Genomic DNA, 21,608 nt, shown 5'->3' on the forward strand with positions numbered 1-21,608 from the left:
CAACCAGCAGGACATCTCCAGCAGAACTAAGGCCAGAAAATTAATTACGGATTTAAACAACAGGGAAATGCTATCATAGCCTTGAAGCCAACACAAAGAGATTCAGGGAAAATACTCTGGCTGGCTGGCAGGGTGGTTGCTATGCAGTTGGTGTTCATGAGGACTGTTTTTTTTTTGTTCCTACAGTGTAGCTAGGAGGTTTCTAGGGTTTTCTGAGTGATAGCTAATAAGCTGCATGCTGCTGCATAAATGTTGCTTTATCTGTGCATATTTTTTCTTTACTGATTCAGTTTAACTTTTTCACTGGAGGAAGCAATATCATGAATAGAGGACTCGTTTGAAGTTAAAAACATCTTAATGATGGATTTGTTCAGATGGTTGCTAAGTAGCTGCATGTTGGCCCAAAATCAAAAGAGTCTGTATTTGATATTCTAAGAGATTTTTCTATCGTACTTTTCTACCGTTTTAAATCCGATTCTCTTAGAAAAGTAAAAGTACACCTTTTCTCACCATTTTTGTCCATTGCTAATTCTGAAGAGTTTAAATCAGTAATTTGAAACTGGAAGCAACATAGGGAAGAAAAATGGTCTGTATTAATGCAAAAGTTCCCATTTGGGTTATTTGTGGATTATTGTGATGTTTTTATCGGCTGTTTGGACTCTCATTCTGACGGCACCCATTCACTGCAAGGGAGCAAGTAATGCGACATTTCTCCAAATCTGTACAGATGAAGAAACAAACTCATCTACATCTTGGATGGCCTGAGGGTGAGTACATTTTCATTTCTGGGTGAATTATTGCTTTAAAACGAACCTTAAAAAAAGAACATTACATGCAAACAATCAATAATTCAGTACAAAGTTTGATGAAGGATACAAAAGCACAGCAAACAAAACTATGACTTATGAAACAACTACCACTCAAAGATGGCTTTTTCTTTCACAAGGAGGAAGAACACGGGGCCGCACAAGACGTAAAAGAAATTCAGGAACAGGAGAAAAGTGGGGCGTGAGATATTATGAAATCTTCACATTAATGAACTGAATGCATGTTTATGTAAGAATTTTTCAATGGGCCTTAATTAACAGGAATTACTGCATATTTTTAGCATCAGACCATTCCGTTTATTTGCTAAACCAAGTCTTGCGCACTCTGTGTAGAAATGTAAATTTCTGCAGCAATATCTGTGCAACAACATACGGTATTGCATTGTAAACCCGTTGACATCCCTTCAGCTTTGATGTACTGTCAAGCAGATGATATATGTTTCAGATTTAGGGGGTTGGGGCTGTGCTTTGGAGCAGACACTTTAGAACAGCACCTCCATAAATAGCTGCCAGGCAAGGACATGCACTTTTTATGAGAAAGGCCCCAAATACCGACCTCAACCAAAATTACATCTCGTTCATCAGACTCTCTCTCTCTTTCTGGCTCTCATGCCCTAAAAGCTTCTGTAGCTTTGCCTCATTCTTATCGCTCCACAGGAGAGAATGCCAATAAAGGAGAGTTGAGTCTTAACACGAGAACCTCTAAAAGCCTGAAGCAACCTCCTGCCTGTTTCAGTCGACTCCACGCAGCTACCAGTGAGTTCACACTGCTGTCAAGCAAGTCTCACCTTTACAAGCCTGCTCTCCTTTCACAGCCATAGTTCCCTGAACAAAATCTGCAGCTTAAAAATTCATGGACGGATACAAAGTTATCAGCTCATAGTGTGACATGATAAAGCATTCATGAGCATATCATGAATGCAGATTGTATAATGGACTTTTATTCCCTCTTACCGTAAAATCCCCAAAAAAACTGTTATTTCTAAAGGCAAAAACTCACAAAGAATGAGCAGAATGAGGGGGTGCTGAATAAAAAGCAGGAAAATGGTTTATTAGGGTTTTACAAAATTCAGAATTGAGTTCTTCCATCCTTGTCCTCAAAATGAAATATATCAAAGATTAAATAAAATTAAATATATATATAAACAAACACACATTTCTACACTAAAATTTAAACTTCCTAAATTTTCGGGTCTGTAAATGATAAATTTTTTATGTTTTTGAAACATAAATTATATGCTCAGCAAGGCTGAATTTATTCAATTAAAATACAGTCAAAACAGTAATATTATGAAATATTATTTTAATTTAAATAACCGTTTTCTATTTTAATACAGATTTTAAAATAGACATTATCACTTTGATGTCAAAACTGAATTTTCAACAGCCTTTATTCCAGTCTTCAGAGTCACATGATCCTTCAGAAATCATTCTAATATGCTGATTTGGTGTGCAAAATAAATAAATAAATAAATAACGAAATACAAAAATAAAAAAGTAAAATAAAATAAAATAAATAATCTTACTGACTACAAACCTTTGAAATGGTTGTGAATTTGTGGCATTACAAACATTATTGGATGCATAGCTAAAAATTACGGGGAAAAAATATGAATTTTAACTTGTATTTACTTTTTTTTTTTACTTCCTTACATTCAAATTTCAGTTACAATTCTACATCCTGTTTTCTACCTCAATTCAAATTCAGGAATTTAAATGTCATTCTCAATTAAATTATGAATGGCACAAAACCCTTTGGTTACATGACATTAAAAAAACCATGCCGTGTGGTGTCATGGACATCAAACTTGGAGCAATGCATTTCAGCATGCCAAGTTTGAAAATGTGCACATTTTCCTTACACAATGATACTGCATGGCTTAAAAAAACAATGGTACTTTCTGTGCTAGACAGCCCCTGGTCAAAATATGCTTTGACTTCAAAATATCTTCAAAATATATTATTTTGCATCCCACACTATAAAGAAAAACGACAGAAATTTCATTTTGGAGGGAAATACTTCTTTAAAGGAAATGACGGTTCTAAGTAGCGGGAAAAATGGCACAGGAACAGGGAATCCCAAGTGAGATGCTTTAGAAGACAGCTGCTAGATGAGTCCCACTCACTTCAGCTTTCCAAAAGATCTCTCTCTACTGCCCAAAGTGTCCCTTTATAGCATGTGGAAAGAAACCGTGCATGTGTGCATATGTGTACGTATATGCATGAAACACTCCGACAGATGCCTGACATGAAGAAAACAGAAAGATAAGCAAGATAAATAAAAACAATGAATAGGGAGGAAAGGAAAAACAGTTAGAGCAAAATGAGTGGGAGAGGAAAGGAATTTCTGTAAAATTATGAAATAAAATTTCATACAATCAACTCTCTCTCTTCCTCCTTGCCTGTTTTTTTTCCTGCATTATTTATGCATTTCATGCCCCTGTGTGGGCACTGCAGTAATTATGCTCGTGAATTCCTTAAGAATGAACAAATTTCTCTATCTCTTTCTCCATCTCAGCGAATGACTCGTATACTCCAACCGCAGCATGTATCTGACTGCCAGTGATTTTAATGTGTTATTTAAAAGCCTCAATTCGTCAGCCAACACTGTTCTGTTGGGGGGATAAATAATTAACTTGCTATTTCAATTCAGTAAGGCTTAAACTGTCAAATGTACTATTGGTATTTACAGTGGGTCTTAACAAGCACCTAATTACCTGTCAACACCAAAAGCAGCAATTCAAGAATTTCACAATAACAAGGCAAGCAATATCTCTCTCTCGATCTAATTTTTTTTTTCTTTCTTTCTTTGTGGTTTCTAAGGTCTTTTGGGTCAAAAGAGCTCACCCCAGTCTCTATGATATTCTGCTACCTCCGTCAGTGTAAATATATGGTTTTTATTTATGTATTTGGAAAATGTTACTTTTTACTACGTGAAAATCATACGTTCAATTCCTTGGAAAAGTAAAATGACACCTCTCCTCAAAATGCCCCACAATTTATGTCTGTGGCACAAATAATGTGGGTTTCATTAAGAAAAACTCAATTAAAGCATTGTTATTAATTAAAATTAAAATAAAAAGTAGTATTCAGTAATTGTGAGGAAAAAAGCTAAACTAAAATGGTACAAAATTTCATAACACATTAGCGTTAAACCTAAAACTGTGCATGTTTAAATAAGAACTAACAAAAACTAAAACTAAACTGAAAATAAAATAGAAATTAAATTAAATTCAAAGCTATAATTTTCGCTGATGAGATGAGAGCATTCTGACAGAGCGTTTGATGGATAAGAATCTGTAAGACACACATAGAGAATATGTCAAATTGTTTTTACATGTTCTCAAGTTTGAAATTAAGCAGAATGCAAATTTTCAACAGCACAACTGCCTCCTGGTCTGAGATTTCCATGAGTGTATATGAGCATTAGTGCAGGAACTTTTATGATGCTGGAATGTTGATTAAGTCAATCAATTTCTTACGCATATTACACATTTTCTTCTAATTATCAGTCTCACTCGCTCTTTAGTATACTTAGATCTTCAGGGAGTAGATTTGTGAAAAGTGTAATCAAGCTGTCACTGTCTTGATTCCTTAAAGCTAGCATCTGCAGCCCGTCTGCTCCTGACATCCCAGGGAATGTCAGGAAACGCCACATGGTTGGCCGCAAATTGGAAGGGTTGAGCATATGGATGACAGGTAGCCAGACATCACCACTATTTTTTCTCATTAAGAGCCTGCAAATTTGTCTTACTAAATGCTGCAGTATGAACCACAGAAGTGAGATTTTAAAAGTTATAGATATCTAGTTATGTTATCAATGGCAGTCAATGAATCATTCATTCAACCAATTCATTTAAAACATTATTTCATTCAGAAAGGAAACAAATTACTTTCTTTAGGAGCAAGCCATTGAAACATTAATTTACCTGATTTGCTAAATAATGCTGATTAAACTAGCAATAATACAATTAACTGAGGCATTAAAGGATCCATTGAATCATTCATTCAACTCATTTGTACAAAATGTTGATTCATTCAAAAACTAATTCAGAACGAACACTTGAGTTGTTCAGGAATGAAAAATGTTGTGTTGCTGTAATATATATATATAAAGGTTCTTTGTTTGGAACTATTTTTGTTACAGAAGCAAAAATAAAGTAGGCCTAACTTGCAAAACTGAAAAAAAAAAAAAAGTTTTGTTTGCTTAACCCTGTATATGAAATAATACATTAAATAATAAAACAGTTTACTGAATCTTTAGACAAAATAAGGCTTTAGACAAAATACAGGCTTTCATGGCTCATACATGATATTGAGGAATAAGGAGTTCAAACTCCAGGAGGGAAAAAAAACAAAATTTTATTCAGAGGCCCAAACTGAGCAAAATATTAAATTTGGTGCATTTGTTGATATTTATATAGCCAAAAAGTAAGATGAACTTCTGACACCTTCTTTACAGCAGTATAGCAGACAACTACAGTGCCTTGCGATCATTTTTTTCACGTTTTGTTATGTTGCTGCCTTATGTTAAACTGCTTTAAATTACTTTTTTTCACATCAATCTACACTCCATACACCATACTGACAAAGCAAAAACAGAATTGTCACAACTTCTTAAAAATAAAAAAAAATAAAATAAGTGCATTGCATAAGTATTCATACCCTTAACTAAATATTTAGCTGAAGCACCTTCACAGTCTCAAGTCTTTTTTGTTTGATGCGACAAGCTTTTCTCATCATCATTTGGAAATGATCTGCCATTCTTCTCCTCACCTCTTCACCTCTCAAGCTCTGTCAGGTTGGATGGGGGCAGATGCACATTTTCAGGTTTCTCCAGAAATATTTGATTGGGTTCAAGCTCAGGCTGTGGCTGGGCCACTCAAGGCCATTCACAGAGTTGTCTATAAGCCACTCTTGCTGTATGCTTAGGGTCATTTTCCTGTTGAAAGAGGAAACTTCTGCTCAGTCTGAGGTTCTGAATGCTCTGGACTGGGTTTTCATTAAGGCCATCTCAATATTTTGGTGCATTGAGCTTTTCTTCTACTCTGATGAGTCCCTGCCACTAAAAAACAGCCCCACAGCATGAGGCTGCTACCAGCACACTTTACTTTTGGGATGGTACTCTGCAGGAGCTCAACTAGAGTGACCATCATGGTCTTGGTCACCACTCTAACCAAAGCCCTTCTCCATCAATTGCTCAGTTTGGCCAGGAGGCCAGCTCTAGGAAGAGTCCTGGTTGTTTCAAACTTCTTCCATTAAGGGTAACAGAGACTACATGCTTCTGTGACCCTTCAATGAGCTCTACAGGCAGTTCTTTTGACCTCAGGGCTTGGTTTTTGCTCTCATATGCATTATCAGCTGTTAGACCTTTAATTAAGACGTGTGTGCCTTTCCAAATTATACCCATTCAATTTAATTTGCCACAGGTTAACTTCACTTGACGTGTAGTTACATTTACAAGCAATATGAATGCTCCTGAGTTGAATTTCAACTGTCCCAGATAAGGGTATGAGTACTTATGCAATGGAATCATTTAAGTTTTTTATTTTTAATAAATTTACAAAGATGTTAAAACACTTGTTTTTTGCTTTACCATTATGGTGTATGGAGTGTAGATTGATGTGGAAAAAAAGTAATTTAAAGCAGTTTAACATAAGGCAGCAACATAACAAAATGTGAAAAAAATTAAGGGGTATGAATACTTTCACAAGGCACTGTGTATATATATATATATATATATATATATATGTGTGTGTGTGTGTGTGTGTGTGTGTGTGTGTGTGTATACATATACGCATATACACAGAAAGTGTTACCCTAAAAATATTACTAACAACATAAAATTTATTATTTACTTTACTTTATAAAAATCTGAAAAGATTTCACTGCAAAAAGATATTTGTGCCACGACCTGAAGGTGGACACACTTTTTTTTTTTTACTTTTTAAAAAAGTGTAAACTATCAATCAAACAACATAAGGTATATAGAAGAGGTTTTTGAGCAAATTTTGTAATTATGTTGAGAATTTACTGTAGAGGCTTTAGAAATGTGCATATCAGCTATAATACAGTAGAGATTATAGAGTTAACTGAACTAAACTGCAGGCTTGTGCATACAGCCGAATGACAGCCATAGTGTGATAAACACAATATACATGCAAATGACTCCTAATGCATATTTATGAGTTGCTACATCACAACATATAATCTGGTTATCAAGAAATTTTGCTGGAAGAAAACAAACAAGCAGATGAATAAACATAGGAGACGGGAAACAGTACCTGTATGGATACATCACTGTAGGAGCCTCCGATCACTCCAGAGATCGCGAGTGGAACATCATCATGGATGGCGTAGGATCCATCCGGACACGTGTACTCACTATCGTCCACTTTTGTAAGCGAAGCACGCACAAATTCAAGCGACTGCTCCAGCGCATATGTGTCCTTTGAGCAAGTGTCCAGAATGTGGGCACCTAACGTTACCCCGGGCAAAATCTGATCATCTTGATTGATCTTGTCCAGGGCTAGCAGCATCGCCTCCAGTCTCTGAATCCCTCTTTGTGCATTGATACGGCCACAGTCCTGAGCCCCCTCCCCCTTTTGATGAACAGGAAACAGGCCTCCAATCACCAGGTCCCCCTCCATTATGATATCTTTCTTGGAGGTGTCAGTGTTGTAACCTGGGACAGCCAAAGCCTGAGGTGTCCTGGCCAATAGAAGCAGCAGTAGAGTGAGATGAAGTGGCCAGGAGGGGCCATGACCTCTGAAATGAGCTGATCTCTGAGCCATGATCTGGATACTTTACAGGTCAATCCCTATTTAGCAGTCTCACTTGTTGGAAAGGGATTGGGCTCAAGCTGTGCTAAAGGAAAGACTTCAGACACTTCAGTGCGCTTGTAAGCAGGCATAGGCAAACTCAAGCATCATCGCCATCTCCTGCTTGTTTGTGGAGTTAGTGAAGATCACAGTCTGTGATTAAAACAGAGAGAAAGTGGGAATTAGATGCTGCACTGTAATACACAACTATTGCTTTGATTTTCCATTACCCATGGATTTTTTTAAGAGATAAGTGAAGAATAAGCTTGGGGACATGAACATTTCATAATAAAAAATTAATATGTCCCATGCATTTTTTTTTTCTATACATAAAAATTTAGTTCACCCAAAAATGTTGTCATTAATTACTCACCCTCATGTCATTCCAAACCCCTAAGACCTTCATTCATCTTTGGAACACAAATTAAGATATTTTTGAAGAAAGGCCCAGAAAAGTAATAGGGTCATTGTTAAAATATCCAAATAGTGACATCAGTGGTTCAACCTTAATTTTATGTAGCTACGAGAATACTTTTTGTGTGCAAACTAGAAAACAAAAATAATGACTTTATTCAACAATTTCTTCTCTTAGATGCATTGCTGTCTATGCAGGGTCAGAAAGCTCTCAGATTTCATCAAAAATATCTTAATTTGTGTTTTCCGAAGGTGTTATGGGTTTAGAACGACATGAGGGTGAGTAATTATAATTAATGACAAAATGTACATTTTTGGGTTAACTAACTCATTAAAGTGGGTAACAGCAACACAATTATTGAACATTTCTTCACATACTACTTGGTAAATTGGTAAAATAGTGGTTTACGCAATCCTTTTGTCTGGGAACCACATGAATAATTTCCGTTGGTGTTAATGTAGCGTTGCTGAATCTGGACAGGGGATTTCTATTTCCCAGCGTGCATTGCTTGGGACTGGATGGGGAGAGTAAATGTTGAAATTAAGTGTTATTTTATGTTTTTGAGCGAGATGAAAAAGTAGAAACTCATTAATATTTAATGTTCTGCTATGTTGGGGTTTTGCAGCTTTTTTCTCATATGGTGGAGTTTTGGGGTTATTATTGTGGTGAAGAGTGAAGCCAAGTTATGAAAATATGTTGCTTTACTCAAAAAGAAATTGGTAACACTTCACATTAAGGTTTCATTTGTTAACATTACTAAACTACATTAGTTACCATAAAATAACGATAAACTATATATTTTTTTTCTTTGTTCATGTTAACTTTATCCCTAAAACAAGAACAATTATCTGGGGTAAGATAACCTTTCTTTCTTTATAATCTTGTTTTCTCCTTAAATTAAGTTTTTTTAGTCATTCTGAATTTTTTTTTTTTTTTTTTGTTAGTTAGTTTTAGGCAAAAACTCTTAATTTTAAAGACTTAATCATTTTTGCATCTCAAGTAAACATATCTTGATTTAATAATGTTTAGATATACATACTGAAAAATAAGACAAAAATATTGAAAATATTTAGCATTTGATTTATCCTTTGCTTATCAGTGGTTGTAAGAGATCCCCAACTGAGAGACTCAAATGTAATTTGTTGTGCAGTTGAAATATCATCATTTAGCTGCACTGATTTTCTCTGTAACTCTCAGAATTGAATTTCTCAGAATTTCTCTGTTATTCCATCGGGCTGCTGGATTTGTTAACTCACAGCACTAGTTATGGGCTCCCTAAGGCCCCTTTCCCTTAAGCTCCTGGCTAGTCCATTGAGGGCTTTGTTCACTTTGTGTATGTGTGTGTGTGTTAGGCTCTCTGCTCAGGGGACAGTGTGACCATTGTAGTGTAAAGCTAGCTCGCCTGAACTCATGTAGAGGATCACTATCAGACAGCTTGTAAGCAACAGCTGCTTCATACACACACACACACACACACACACACACGCACAAGCATCGACAATCACATCAGTATATAAGTTTGCATATATTTGCCCTCAGAAAGACAGCGACCTTAAAAAATGCAGTTACAGCATGCACGTCAAAACATAATTTTTTGTAAAATATTCCCCATGTAGTAAGCAAATTGACCACACAGGCCTAGTTTTGTTTCTCTCTCTTTCCTTTTTCTCTCTCTGTTATATGCCAGCATATCAATGGGGAGCATACATTCTAATTTCACACATGCTAAGAGGTGTGGAGTATAGCTTCCGGATGCTGTGAATGATATAATTATGAGGTTTGCAGCCTCAACTCCTAGAGTGTGTGAGAAGAACGTGTGTGGAGAGACTGCATGCTGAGGTGGTTATTTACTTTTACATTACTATGACTTTCGGACATCACTCTCAGTTATTTCAAAGTCCACAGGAACTAAAAGCCTATGAGGAAGCACTCATTGCGGATGCCTGTTGATAATTTGAGAAAAAGAAGGTTACTAGTAATAATAATAGACCTTATTCAGGTTAAACGAGTTTTACAATGGTGTGCACTGTTTATACGTCCTAGAGATTGTGTAATTGTCACAACACAACTTTCACAACTGTTTTATGGAGTTTCGCCTATTTTTTTCCCCAAAAAGATGTGGTTAAACAACAGTACAATCCACTGAACACACTGTACTTCTATCCCTCACAGCCTTGATTTCATTCAAGCTGTGCCACAAATGTTTTAAGGGATGTTTCTCCAAAAATGTAGAAACATTTTTAAAAAAGAAGCCAATATCAGTAGGGTATTCAAAATATCTTTTGTGATCTGCAGAAGAAACTAAGTCACACAGGTTTAAAACAACATGCAGGTGAGTAAATTATGACAGAATTTTCACTTCAGGATGAACTCTGCTGTTACACTTGGCTGTTCGAATGAGAGAATGTTTCAAGGACAGCAGAAGTGATTTTAAAACATTTTAATATACTTCTGAATAGACTTTTCCAGCTCAAAATATTGCCACAGTGGAACTAAAAAGGGACACAGTGCGACTTGATCTGATTTAAGATATCTGACAATATAAGACCACATATTTTACTAGTTCTCCTTTAAAGCAAACAAATTAAATAATAGAAAAAAAAAAGAAAAAAAAAAAGTTAAAAGGCGATATTAAGTATAAAAAAACAGCAGAAAAACAAATGTTTTTCAATTTTGTTTTAAAAAATATAATAAAATAGAAACAGCTCTTTTAAAAATTACATTTTGTCATTATATGAATATCATATGTATGGCACCACGTTTCCGCCACGGAATAGAAAATAAAAAAGCTCACAATTCAGACTTTTTCTCACAAATGTGAGTTTGTATCTTGCCTTCTGACTTTTTTCTTTTAATTCCGATTTATATCTCGCAATTCTTACTTTTTTGCGAGTTATAAAGCCTAATTCTGAAGGGGGAAAAAGACTGATATGTTCTCGGAATTGCGAGTTTGTATCTCACAATTCTGACTTAATAACTCGTAATTGCATGCGGTTCTGAGAAAAAAGTCACAATTGTGAGATATAAGAAAAAATTTTTTAAAAAGTCACAATTGTGAGTTTATATCTTGCAATTTTGACAAATAAAATCAGACTTTCAAGATGTATACTCATAATTGTGAGAAAAATGTCAATTACGAGATGTAAACAAGCAATTGCGAGAAAAAGTCGCAATTACCTTTTTTTTTATTCAGTGGCGGAAACGGGCTTCCATCTATATAGAATCTGGAGATGATTATAAGGTTCATTTTGTAAATTATTTTTATTTTAATCATTGAAGACAGCATGACCCTAAAAATTTAGACTAAAGTTATTTACTTCTGATTTTGTAATAAAATTGGAAAAAGTGGTACAGAAAAACTTCATAACCATCTCATTTTATTATAGTATTTATCATAGTATTTTTTCTTTTCAATTTTTTTTTACAGCAAACCAGTTTGTTCTAGTGAAACACCATGTTGGAGAAATAGAGACTATAAATAACTTGAGGAGGAAAAATACATCATAAATTAGACTATTTCTTTTCACCAGGACGAGTGTCATAAACATCAAATGAAAAATCAAGAATGAAGAATGAACAGCCAAACAGAAGTCCAACTGACCAGCAGGAGAGGGAGTGCTTGGGAATTGGAGTGAGTGAGTGTGTGTGTGCGCGTCCATATCTTAACAATATATGTGTTCATCTCACTGAGACACACACTTACTCATTAAGGTCTTCTCCCTACCCTTTGTTTCCATGGAAACTTGCCAGACAAGAGTGAAAGGAAGGAAGAGAGAGAGAGGGAGCAAGCGAGAGAGAAGTGAGGCTAAAAGGGCCAATCTAGTCTGCTAGGATGGGAGTGGAGTCCCTATGGGAATTCTTGTAAAGCTGGTGTAAATTGGCTGTATCTTTTTACGACATACATCCCCTGAACCGCATCTCTTAAGGATTAATTCTCGCATCCCCTCGGAACCATAACGATTATTTGAGACCGCTCTTCTCAACAACAGAATTTATTTATTGGATGATAAGCTTTTTAAGTAATGTCTGACACCATATAGGTAGAGAGAAGTATTGTAAAAGTAAGATGAGGTTCTGTTGAAGTCAATCTAGGATTGCAGTGCAGTATAATGTTAAAGTGTTGAAAATGTCCCATATTCGTGATCGTGAACAGAAATCAGGTCTGGGACAAATGGTAAACATCTGTGGAAGAAAACAAGGGTGGGTCCTGATAGCAATGCAGAACTTGTAGTCAACTTGAAATACATTTTACATCTACAATGCAACATTTAACAATAAAACATGTAGGGCAGGACTTGATTTTATATAGAGGTTATTAACTGAATTGTAAAAAGTTGTCTCTGTAAGGCAGGTGGTTGCAGGGGACATTTTGAAAAATAAAGATGATTGGTGGCATCAGCCAGAAATGTGTTATTGGAGAAGCAGAGCATTTTTTATATTTTGATAGTAATATATATCTGATGGAAAATATGAAAAAAATATTGAAGGAATAGATCACCAAATAAAGATTCAGTCATTCTTTACTCACCTTAATGTTTTTCAAAATCTGTATGACTTCCTGTCCTATCAGTGGAACACAAAAGGAGATCCCAAGCAGTTATTTTCCATAATTAAAGTGAATAGTGACCAAAGGCTGTAAATGAAGATTTTAAAAGCAAGATCTCCACTTAATAATTACTTAAATGTCAGTATTTCAGATGGCTTCCTAAGTGCTGAAATAGAGTGCATGAGTCGTATGGGCTACTTTTATGATATTGTTAGGTGCTTTTTTACCCTTTTGGGAGTCAAAAGGGTAACCTAGGGACCTCTTTCTTTGTATGGAAGAGTGAATATTATTTAAAACTTATTTTTTGTGTCTTCCACAGTAAAAAGCAAACTGATGTAGAACAACATGAGGGTAATTATAAGAAGTCATTTTTGGTAAACTATCCCTTTAAGAAAGTACATTTTGATTTAATGTTGACTTATTTATCTCCACTTACAGAGATGAATGTCTGCATATTTACACTAGAGATATGGCAATTCTCAGTAACCACCAAGTAACCGCGCTGAAGTGGAATATTACATTTACATTTATTCAAATTTTGTAAATACATGGCAATTAAAGACCCATAAATTTGCCTGAATATCCAGTCCAATTACCACCGTCTCGCTCTACTCTCCACTCCTTCTCCACTATCGCTTGTATCTTCCGCTTCACCAGATGGCCTCTTCAATTTGATGGCGCTGCTTTTGCCAGTCTTCAAGACTGCTCCAGCCACGCAGTGTGAAGACACAGGGGAACTGAGAGATGCTGGCAGAGCACGGAGGAAGAGACAGAACGCAAATAAGAGAGAGGAAGGAATGAGGAACCTTAAGGAGGAGGAGGATCCTCCCAAAGTGTTAATCCATTTCAGTATTTTCAATCTCATGCTGGCAAAAAGAGCAGCATGAATATGGTAATAGCACATCTAGGAGAGAGGTCATCTTTATGTAACCGCAGGGCCGAGGGAGGAAAAGGTAAGAGAGGAATTCTATACAAGGGCTCTTCTGCACTGATTAGAGAGGAGAAACTATGTAAATGAATTTCAGGCCACATTTTAAATGACAAAAAAGAAATTTCCAGGGAAGTAGGGCATGTATGCTGCTGCAGCTCGCTTTTATACCAATCCAAGGATCCCTCTCGGTGATAACCTGATCTTATGCGACCAACCTGTTGCTTTATTTAAAGTGGTCCACATCACTCATCAGTTTAACTGTAATCACCTCCGTCAAATACCAAACGCTCAATTTTCAATTCCATTTGCTACAGTTAGCCATGCGATAAATGCACATTTAAGAAAATTACAGCTTCTCTCGGTCTCCGCTACATTTGGGCCGCCGCCACCGTGCCAAGTCCGTCCTGGCAGTGATAAATCTGAAAACAATAAACTGACATAATTACAACTTCAGCTTCTGCTAATCGCTGGATTGCAGAACATTTTTCGACAAGCTGACAAATGTCTTTTTAATTTGGAGCTCCAAACCACAAATCCAATTCGAACAACTGTGAGTGTGAGTAATGCCACAACCCAGCAGGCTCACCATTTGATAACCATCCAAAGAGTTGGTGGCTGCTGTCCGAATGAGGTTTTGAACACCTTACTCAGGGCAGCCACATCATCAACTACCATTTGAAGGGGAATTGCAATCAAGTGTGTACAGTACAACTGCTCACTCCAAGGGGCCAAAATGACAGTTAGATAGGGCTAAATGCACTGAGCACTTTCTGGAAACCAGTCTAGGAAACAATCCAATGATTCCTTTCACAGATTAAGTCTTAATAAAAGATGTCTACTTCAAAAGTGCTAAATGAAATAATTCATTTTTATCAACCAACGGTTAGTTCTTAATCCACTAATCTGATTGGCCGAGAAAAACGGGAGCGGATTCAAATTTGCATATTCAATACAACAGTGCTGCTGGTGTTATATTTCCTAATAATACAAGACACATTTAAATATTTATTGTTTAAATTCACTCATGTTCAGTGTTCACAGGAAGCAAAAATTACCAACAAAATGAATATTACAAAATATGTAGTAACACTGTCCAAAGACACCAGCAGATAATGGAATAATGGCCTCCTATTATATTCACGGACTATTATGTTCACAAAAAGGCCTGAATGGGTCAAGATGGAATCGGATGGAGTTAACAACTCATTTACCTAGTCCCTCAGTCGGACATCACTCTCAGTTATTTCAAAGTCCACAGGAACTAAAAGCCTATGAGGAAGCACTCATTGCGGATGCCTGTTGATAATTTGAGAAAAAGAAGGTTACTAGTAATAATAATAGACCTTATTCAGGTTAAACGAGTTTTACAATGGTGTGCACTGTTTATACGTCCTAGAGATCCAACTTTCACAACTGTTTTATGGAGTTTCGCCTATTTTTTTCCCCAAAAAGATGTGGTTAAACAACAGTACAATCCACTGAACACACTGTACTTCTATCCCTCACAGCCTTGATTTCATTCAAGCTGTGCCACAAATGTTTTAAGGTTGGTTTCTCCAAAAATGTAGAAAAAATTAAAAAAAAGAAGCCAATATCAGTAGGGTATTCAAAATATCTTTTGTGATCTGCAGAAGAAACTAAGTCACACAGGTTTAAAACAACATGCAGGTGAGTAAATTATGACAGAATTTTCACTTCAGGATGAACTCTGCTGTTACACTTGGCTGTTCGAATGAGAGAATGTTTCAAGGACAGCAGAAGTGATTTTAAAACATTTTAATATACTTCTGAATAGACTTTTCCAGCTCAAAATATTGCCACAGTGGAACTAAAAAGGGACACAGTGCGACTTGATCTGATTTAAGATATCTGACAATATAAGACCACATATTTTACTAGTTCTCCTTTAAAGCTTTAGAAGCGAAATATTAGATTATAAGAGAATCAGCCTACTGACCTTTTCACATGAGGTACTTATGATCAGATCATAGTAAGGGACAACTAACATTTAAATGACATCCATTTATTGCATTGCAGCTTGGAGACGACAGGAAATAGCAATTAAAATGCTGCCAATCAAACTCCCCACACTCCAAACCACTGTGAAATCAACTACACAAAAGATCAAGAGATTGATTGGTTGCAAAATTGGATTTTTACTTAAATTTGCAGCTTTTTTCCACTGTATGTGTGCCTGTGTGTGTATCTACAGTTGATTTCAACATACTGTATATATGTGTCTTTCTTACTTCTGTAGCGTCTTTTACGAACACAAGGACATAAGGAAAGCTTCTCCTCTGCATTCTATATGGTCTCTCCCCTCCTTCTCTAAACCTGTACATTATTCATGTCCCAGTCACTGGAGACCCATGAGCTGCAGCATACTGGGTTTCCCTTTTGCCTTTAAACACTTTAATGCAACCCTAATATATCACATTATGTATTTCTCTGACACATACTCTCAGGAGTGTGAGTAAACACACATATGGTCTTTTCTCCCTGTTGGACAAAGTGCACAGCACAGACCCGCTGTGATGAAACCCCCCTACATGTCTGCCTTTAGTTCTAAGTATTTGCATTTGGTTTAGTTTTTCTCCCTTTCTCTCAGAAGTACACAAATATATACACACGTGCCCTACTGCACAGATGCACAAAATACACACAGATCCTCCTTTCTCTGTGCACGAGTCTCTCCTGGGATCTGCATGGTCGCAGAATTTCTCTGTAGGCCTTTTACAAGATGCTTGACAAGAAACACACACCATCTGCTACTGAATGTGCCTGATGCATTCCAGAGGATCTCAGCATTACCTCAGACTGCCAGAGTGAAAATGAAGACATTCATTATTCACACAGCACTTTTACCGTAAAAGGTCGTTTGACAGATTGGTGACATTAAAAAGCTGCTATAATGCTATATGTCGTAAATGGCATTGCACTAAGCAAAGATCATTGATTTAACATTGAAATAATGTTAAATCAATGAGCTTTGCTATTTGGGATAAGGTAAATATAAGAATGCATTACTAAGCAAACTTTGAAGAAGAAGTGGGTTATATTCATCATTCGGTTATCACTGTCCATAAAGTTTAGCTAATAAAACCAAACTTTGTTAAGCGATAAGAGTGAATTAAGCTGCCTCATTTTATATAACAATCATTTAATCATGTGGTAGATTAATAAAACGATGTGTGATTATCAGGGAGGGAGATGTGATAAGATAGACATCTGTTTAATGAAAACATTCACTCAACTTTCATTCCCATTGTCCTCTTGTGAAATGAATTCTGTCATCGTTTATTCACCCTCATGTCGTTCCAAAACACTCTCGAAATATCTTCTTTTATACTCCACAGAAGAAAGAAAGTCACAAACATTTGAAATGGCATGAGATTGAGAAAGAGAACATCCAAATTCTTCACAGAAAGCTCTCCCAGCCCAGACAGGACTCGAAGCGGAGACTTTCTTGCTGTGAGGTGACAATACTCCCATTAAGCCACTGTGACACCCCACTTTACACCTCCATTACTTTTACTATCTTTGTTGCTGTAACCTATCAATCACTCCTGTAGCAGAATAATCTCACAAGAGGTTAATCTATTTCCCGCCTACTTGTCAGCATCTGTGACTTATCCCACTACCGTAAATCCTTCACCAAAATGCTTGTCGTCCAGACTAAAAAGCCATTAGTTGAACTCTGTGTTAGCAATTCGGAGTTTTATTGTTGATCAGTTTTCAAAGCGGCTGTTACTTGCAGATAAGGACTAAGGAGGCACTTTTACACGCCATGGCGGTGATAATGCAGCTTCGCCGTGCTCACAGAGGCGTCTCCACTTTACTGGATCACTGAGACCTGAAGGATTGGCTTTTATTTATCTCTCTCTCTCTCTCTGACTCTTTCACTCCATTTCTCTTTTGCTCCATTTCAGAATTCAACAATTCAGAAATAAATGTAAAATAATTGAAATTCTCTTAATTAAAGCAAAATAAATGCAATCCAATTGGTCCTAATCAGTAAACAAAAAACGAATCAAATATATGTTATCCATCCATTCACACATTATTTAAAAATACATTCGGGTGATTCATAACTGTTTTTGATTCACTAAATAGAACCGACTCAAAAGAGTCATTCGTTCGGGAATCGGAATACACTGATCGCCTTGCTTCTGCGTTGTTCCATCCGCACGGCAAAACCATGCAGGTTCGTGAAACGTTAACTGAACCGAACGTCATAAAAATCATTCAGTTGTTCAGGGAACCGTTTCGGTTCTCGTTTTCCAGTTTTACTGAGCAGAGACTGCGTGGCGCGAGTCTTCACTGGAGAAGATAAGAGCATGTCCGTCGCGAGCTGAAATATTAAAAAAACTAACCAGCCTAGCGGTTCTTCGCCTCTGTTTGTGTTTCTTTTATTTTTAAACCACAGCTTGATTGGGCTGCCATGCTCGCCGAAAGCCAAACACACATAGTGGTCGTTAGCATGTGTTTATTTCCATATTTAATACATTCATTTTTTTATTCAATTCATAAATAGGGACGAAAAATTTAAAGATTATAATGTTAATGATGTTAACTCCCGTAAGATGTAATTTGAGGAGACATGCACCAGTTAGACGTGGTCAAACCTGCACATTGTGATATAAAGCTGATAGATATACTGTAGGCTATAGCCTGGATGTGATCACGATATTAAACATTTCAGAGAGGCAGCAATCAAAACCCAGGGCATGAACTAACACCGTTTTTATTGTGATCCACAGCCACAATAAAAAAAGAAAAGAAAAAAACGATTGAATGAATAAATAGTTGATAATAAATCGATTATCAATTATTAAATAACTCGATGAATTACATAATGTTTACGGATTTTTATATATATATATATTCTAAAGGCAATAGTATTTTTTTTCTGCTTTTGTTAAAATGATGTATCTCGTAAATTTATTAAAAATGTTTACAGCGCATCTCACACGAACAACTGAATAAGAGACATCCCGCTACACTTTACTGTATGATTCAATTCATTGATAACACTTGATAATAAAATGCAAATTTTATAATGCAACACGTTAGAAATGTGTAAGACTTCCTTATACGACTCAAGAAGTTTCAGGGTGCTGTGAAAAGTCGACAAGCTTTGAAATGAAACCGTAAGCCCCTTTAAAGTCGTTTTAATAAGATTCCTCACTTAAACTTGTGATAGAAATGAAGTTGGAGTAGTGGGAACAGGCTTTCTAGAGATGCGTTTCCAGACACACCCCGGAGCGGAGCGGAGCGGGAGTGTTTTGCTATTCAAAGCAATATGTGATGAGATGTTACCGGTACGATTGTTTATCTGATCTGACGCTGGCTTGTGTTGCCTTTTTGAAAACGTGTCAAACCGAAAGACTTGTGCAAATGAAAAACAATGCAATGCGTTTATTTTAAAGAAGTAATTTCTTTGTTGTTGTTGTTATTTTTTGATCGCGTCAGATGTCAAAATGCAATGCATGTTTTAACCAACTGTTAGCAACGCTAAGTTTATCCCTGTCTGCATATGTCGTGCTAACCGATCTCCAGAAAGCATATATGGTAACATTATATCAACAGATCAAAATCAGACGATAAACCATCTTACCTGACCTGTCCAGTTCACCTCTCATCGACAGATTCCTGGCGGATCTACTTAAAGACATCCGGTTAGAAGTCCGTATCTTCGCATACAGCTTCGTATTACTCTAATGTTGAATTTAAAACATATGGCGGAATTCCAGCAGTGGAATCCAGGTTTCATTCAGCGGGTGAAGTTTGCATTGAGCGCTCTCCTCGGAGACGCTATGCGCGCGTGGAACTGTCCGTGGTGCTGAAAAGGCGTCGCGCGCGTCATTGGATTCCTTGAGATTTTTTGCCACCTAGACTGAATTAGCCTACCTAAAAACGCCAAAGAACACCCTCTGCACACAAACTTTTCAGAGTATTACAGAGCGTTAAAGAAATGCATTTGAAGTGTCACAGATTAACCTTTTATGCATGCAAGTTTAACGCCTATTGACGCGCGTGTGTGCATGGGTGCGTGCTCTGATGGAATTACATTTGGACCGATTTGGTGTCTAACCCTGAAACGGTGAGCTCAAAATATCGACTGGATTTCTTCAACTGAAAAACAACTCGAAAGTGGGGATGTACGCTAGATGCGTTTCCAATTCACCGACCACTGCCCCAGAAACAGCTACAACGAACGATCACTGACCGCATATCGTGGTGCACTATCAAGAAAACTATGCTGACAACAACTTGACTCAGTCTGTTCTAACTGCTCCGCGAGACAGAATATGTAAATACGCCGAAAGACGTCAGATTGTGTCGGGTTTGTCTAATTGGCCAAGCACCAGTCTGCGACGGCGATGTATTAAGGTTGGCTTGTCAGAATCACACATCGTGAGATCAATGTCCCATTTCAGGTCGATAGACAAGTTTCAACATGACACGAGAGGAAAGCGCGCGAGAGGGCACGAGCTCCCATGAGGATGTTCTCAGACCGAACATAGATTGTGTGTGTTGACCCTTTACGCATTGAGCCAGTCACATCCCATCTTGGATTATCAATGTTTTAGCCTACAACTTGCGAGAGAGTTTGTTTGCGAAATCTGTTTAGTTGTAGATCGCCATCAACGTCTTGACAATTAGAGAAAGATTACTTACACACAGGGGCGGATTTAGTGAATTGGGGGCCCCAGGTAAAATATAGGAATGGGGCCCTGTACATTTGCACACATTTTCCTAGATCAACCTTAAGGTTCCTTTTTTGTTGTGATGCTTGCTCCTGCACAATGGTGCCCCATAGTTGTGTCCAATGTTTCTACATTTTTCATGTGCATGTTATAATGGCTTTCTTTCATGTTGTAGACCACGAAATAGCAACTGATTTAGAGTTGAGATACAAGTTTTCACAAAAACAAAATAAATTATTAAATAATAAACCTCACAATTGAGCATTTAAAACAGGGGTGAGCCAGAAGTATAAATGATTATATTAATTTAAAACGAGGTTATGTGGGTGGATTTTCGCATTGATCTGAACAAAAACTACAGACTGGATTATTGAAAATGCACATTCATTCTCTGCCAGTAGGAGGCGCTTTTGGAACGTCAGAAATATAGGAAACGGAGAAAAGTGTGAATAAATATAGCCTATATTGACTAGAAAAGTCCACTGATGAGTTACCAGCGTAAGCCTGTGTGCAAAGGCTGTCTAATTCTAAACTTTAAAATACATTTATTTTTAGTTATTTTAACTACAAATTTGAATAAAACTGAAAAAAGAATGAAAAGGTAATTATACATTTACACACCTAAGGATTATATCAACCAAAAAAGTAACTGTGTCCTCTACTTGGTTCCTTCTCATAAATAAGCGGCATTCAAAACAATTATAAACATATAATACACACTGTTTCTCAATATTTAATTACAGCTTCAGATGCATAATATTTTCATCTCCTTCAAGCAGGGTACACAAAAAGCACGTTCAGTCTCGTACGGTTGTCGTGGTAATAAACGTTTGCGTGTCAGCGCTTAATGCGCATATCCTATATGAAAAGCATTTTAGGGGGCCCTTGGCTTTTGGGGGCCTAAGGCAGTCGCCTACCTTTGCCTAATGGGTAAGTCCTTGACTCAGTCTGTTCTAACTGCTCCGCGAGACAGAATATGTAAATACGCCGAAAGACGTCAGATTGTGTCGGGTTTGTCTAATTGGCCAAGCACCAGTCTGCGACGGCGATGTATTAAGGTTGGCTTGTCAGAATCACACATCGTGAGATCAATGTCCCATTTCAGGTCGATAGACAAGTTTCAACATGACACGAGAGGAAAGCGCGCGAGAGGGCACGAGCTCCCATGAGGATGTTCTCAGACCGAACATAGATTGTGTGTGTTGACCCTTTACGCATTGAGCCAGTCACATCCCATCTTGGATTATCAATGTTTTAGCCTACAACTTGCGAGAGAGTTTGTTTGCGAAATCTGTTTAGTTGTAGATCGCCATCAACGTCTTGACAATTAGAGAAAGATTACTTACACACAGGGGCGG

General features: G+C 37.0%; 1 protein-coding gene across 1 annotated transcript in view; it reads right to left on the reverse strand.

Moving 5' to 3' along the window:
- The window catches only part of LOC107584497 (metabotropic glutamate receptor 2-like), a 36,503-nt gene extending 16,946 nt beyond the window's left edge, over positions 1-19,557 (reverse strand). The window contains exons 1-2 of the mRNA XM_016271129.1: positions 19,158-19,557; positions 7,112-7,801 (exon numbers count right to left, since the gene is read on the reverse strand). Of these exons, the coding sequence (XP_016126615.1) occupies positions 7,112-7,621 (510 nt within the window). The 5' untranslated portion in view covers positions 7,622-7,801; positions 19,158-19,557. The remainder of the gene's footprint in view (positions 1-7,111; positions 7,802-19,157) is intronic.
- Positions 19,558-21,608: the final 2,051 nt, after the last annotated feature.

This window comes from Sinocyclocheilus grahami, unplaced genomic scaffold, assembly GCF_001515645.1.
Source record: "Sinocyclocheilus grahami isolate Dianchi unplaced genomic scaffold, SAMN03320097.WGS_v1.1 scaffold60.1, whole genome shotgun sequence".
Classification (NCBI taxonomy): Eukaryota; Metazoa; Chordata; class Actinopteri; order Cypriniformes; family Cyprinidae; genus Sinocyclocheilus; species Sinocyclocheilus grahami.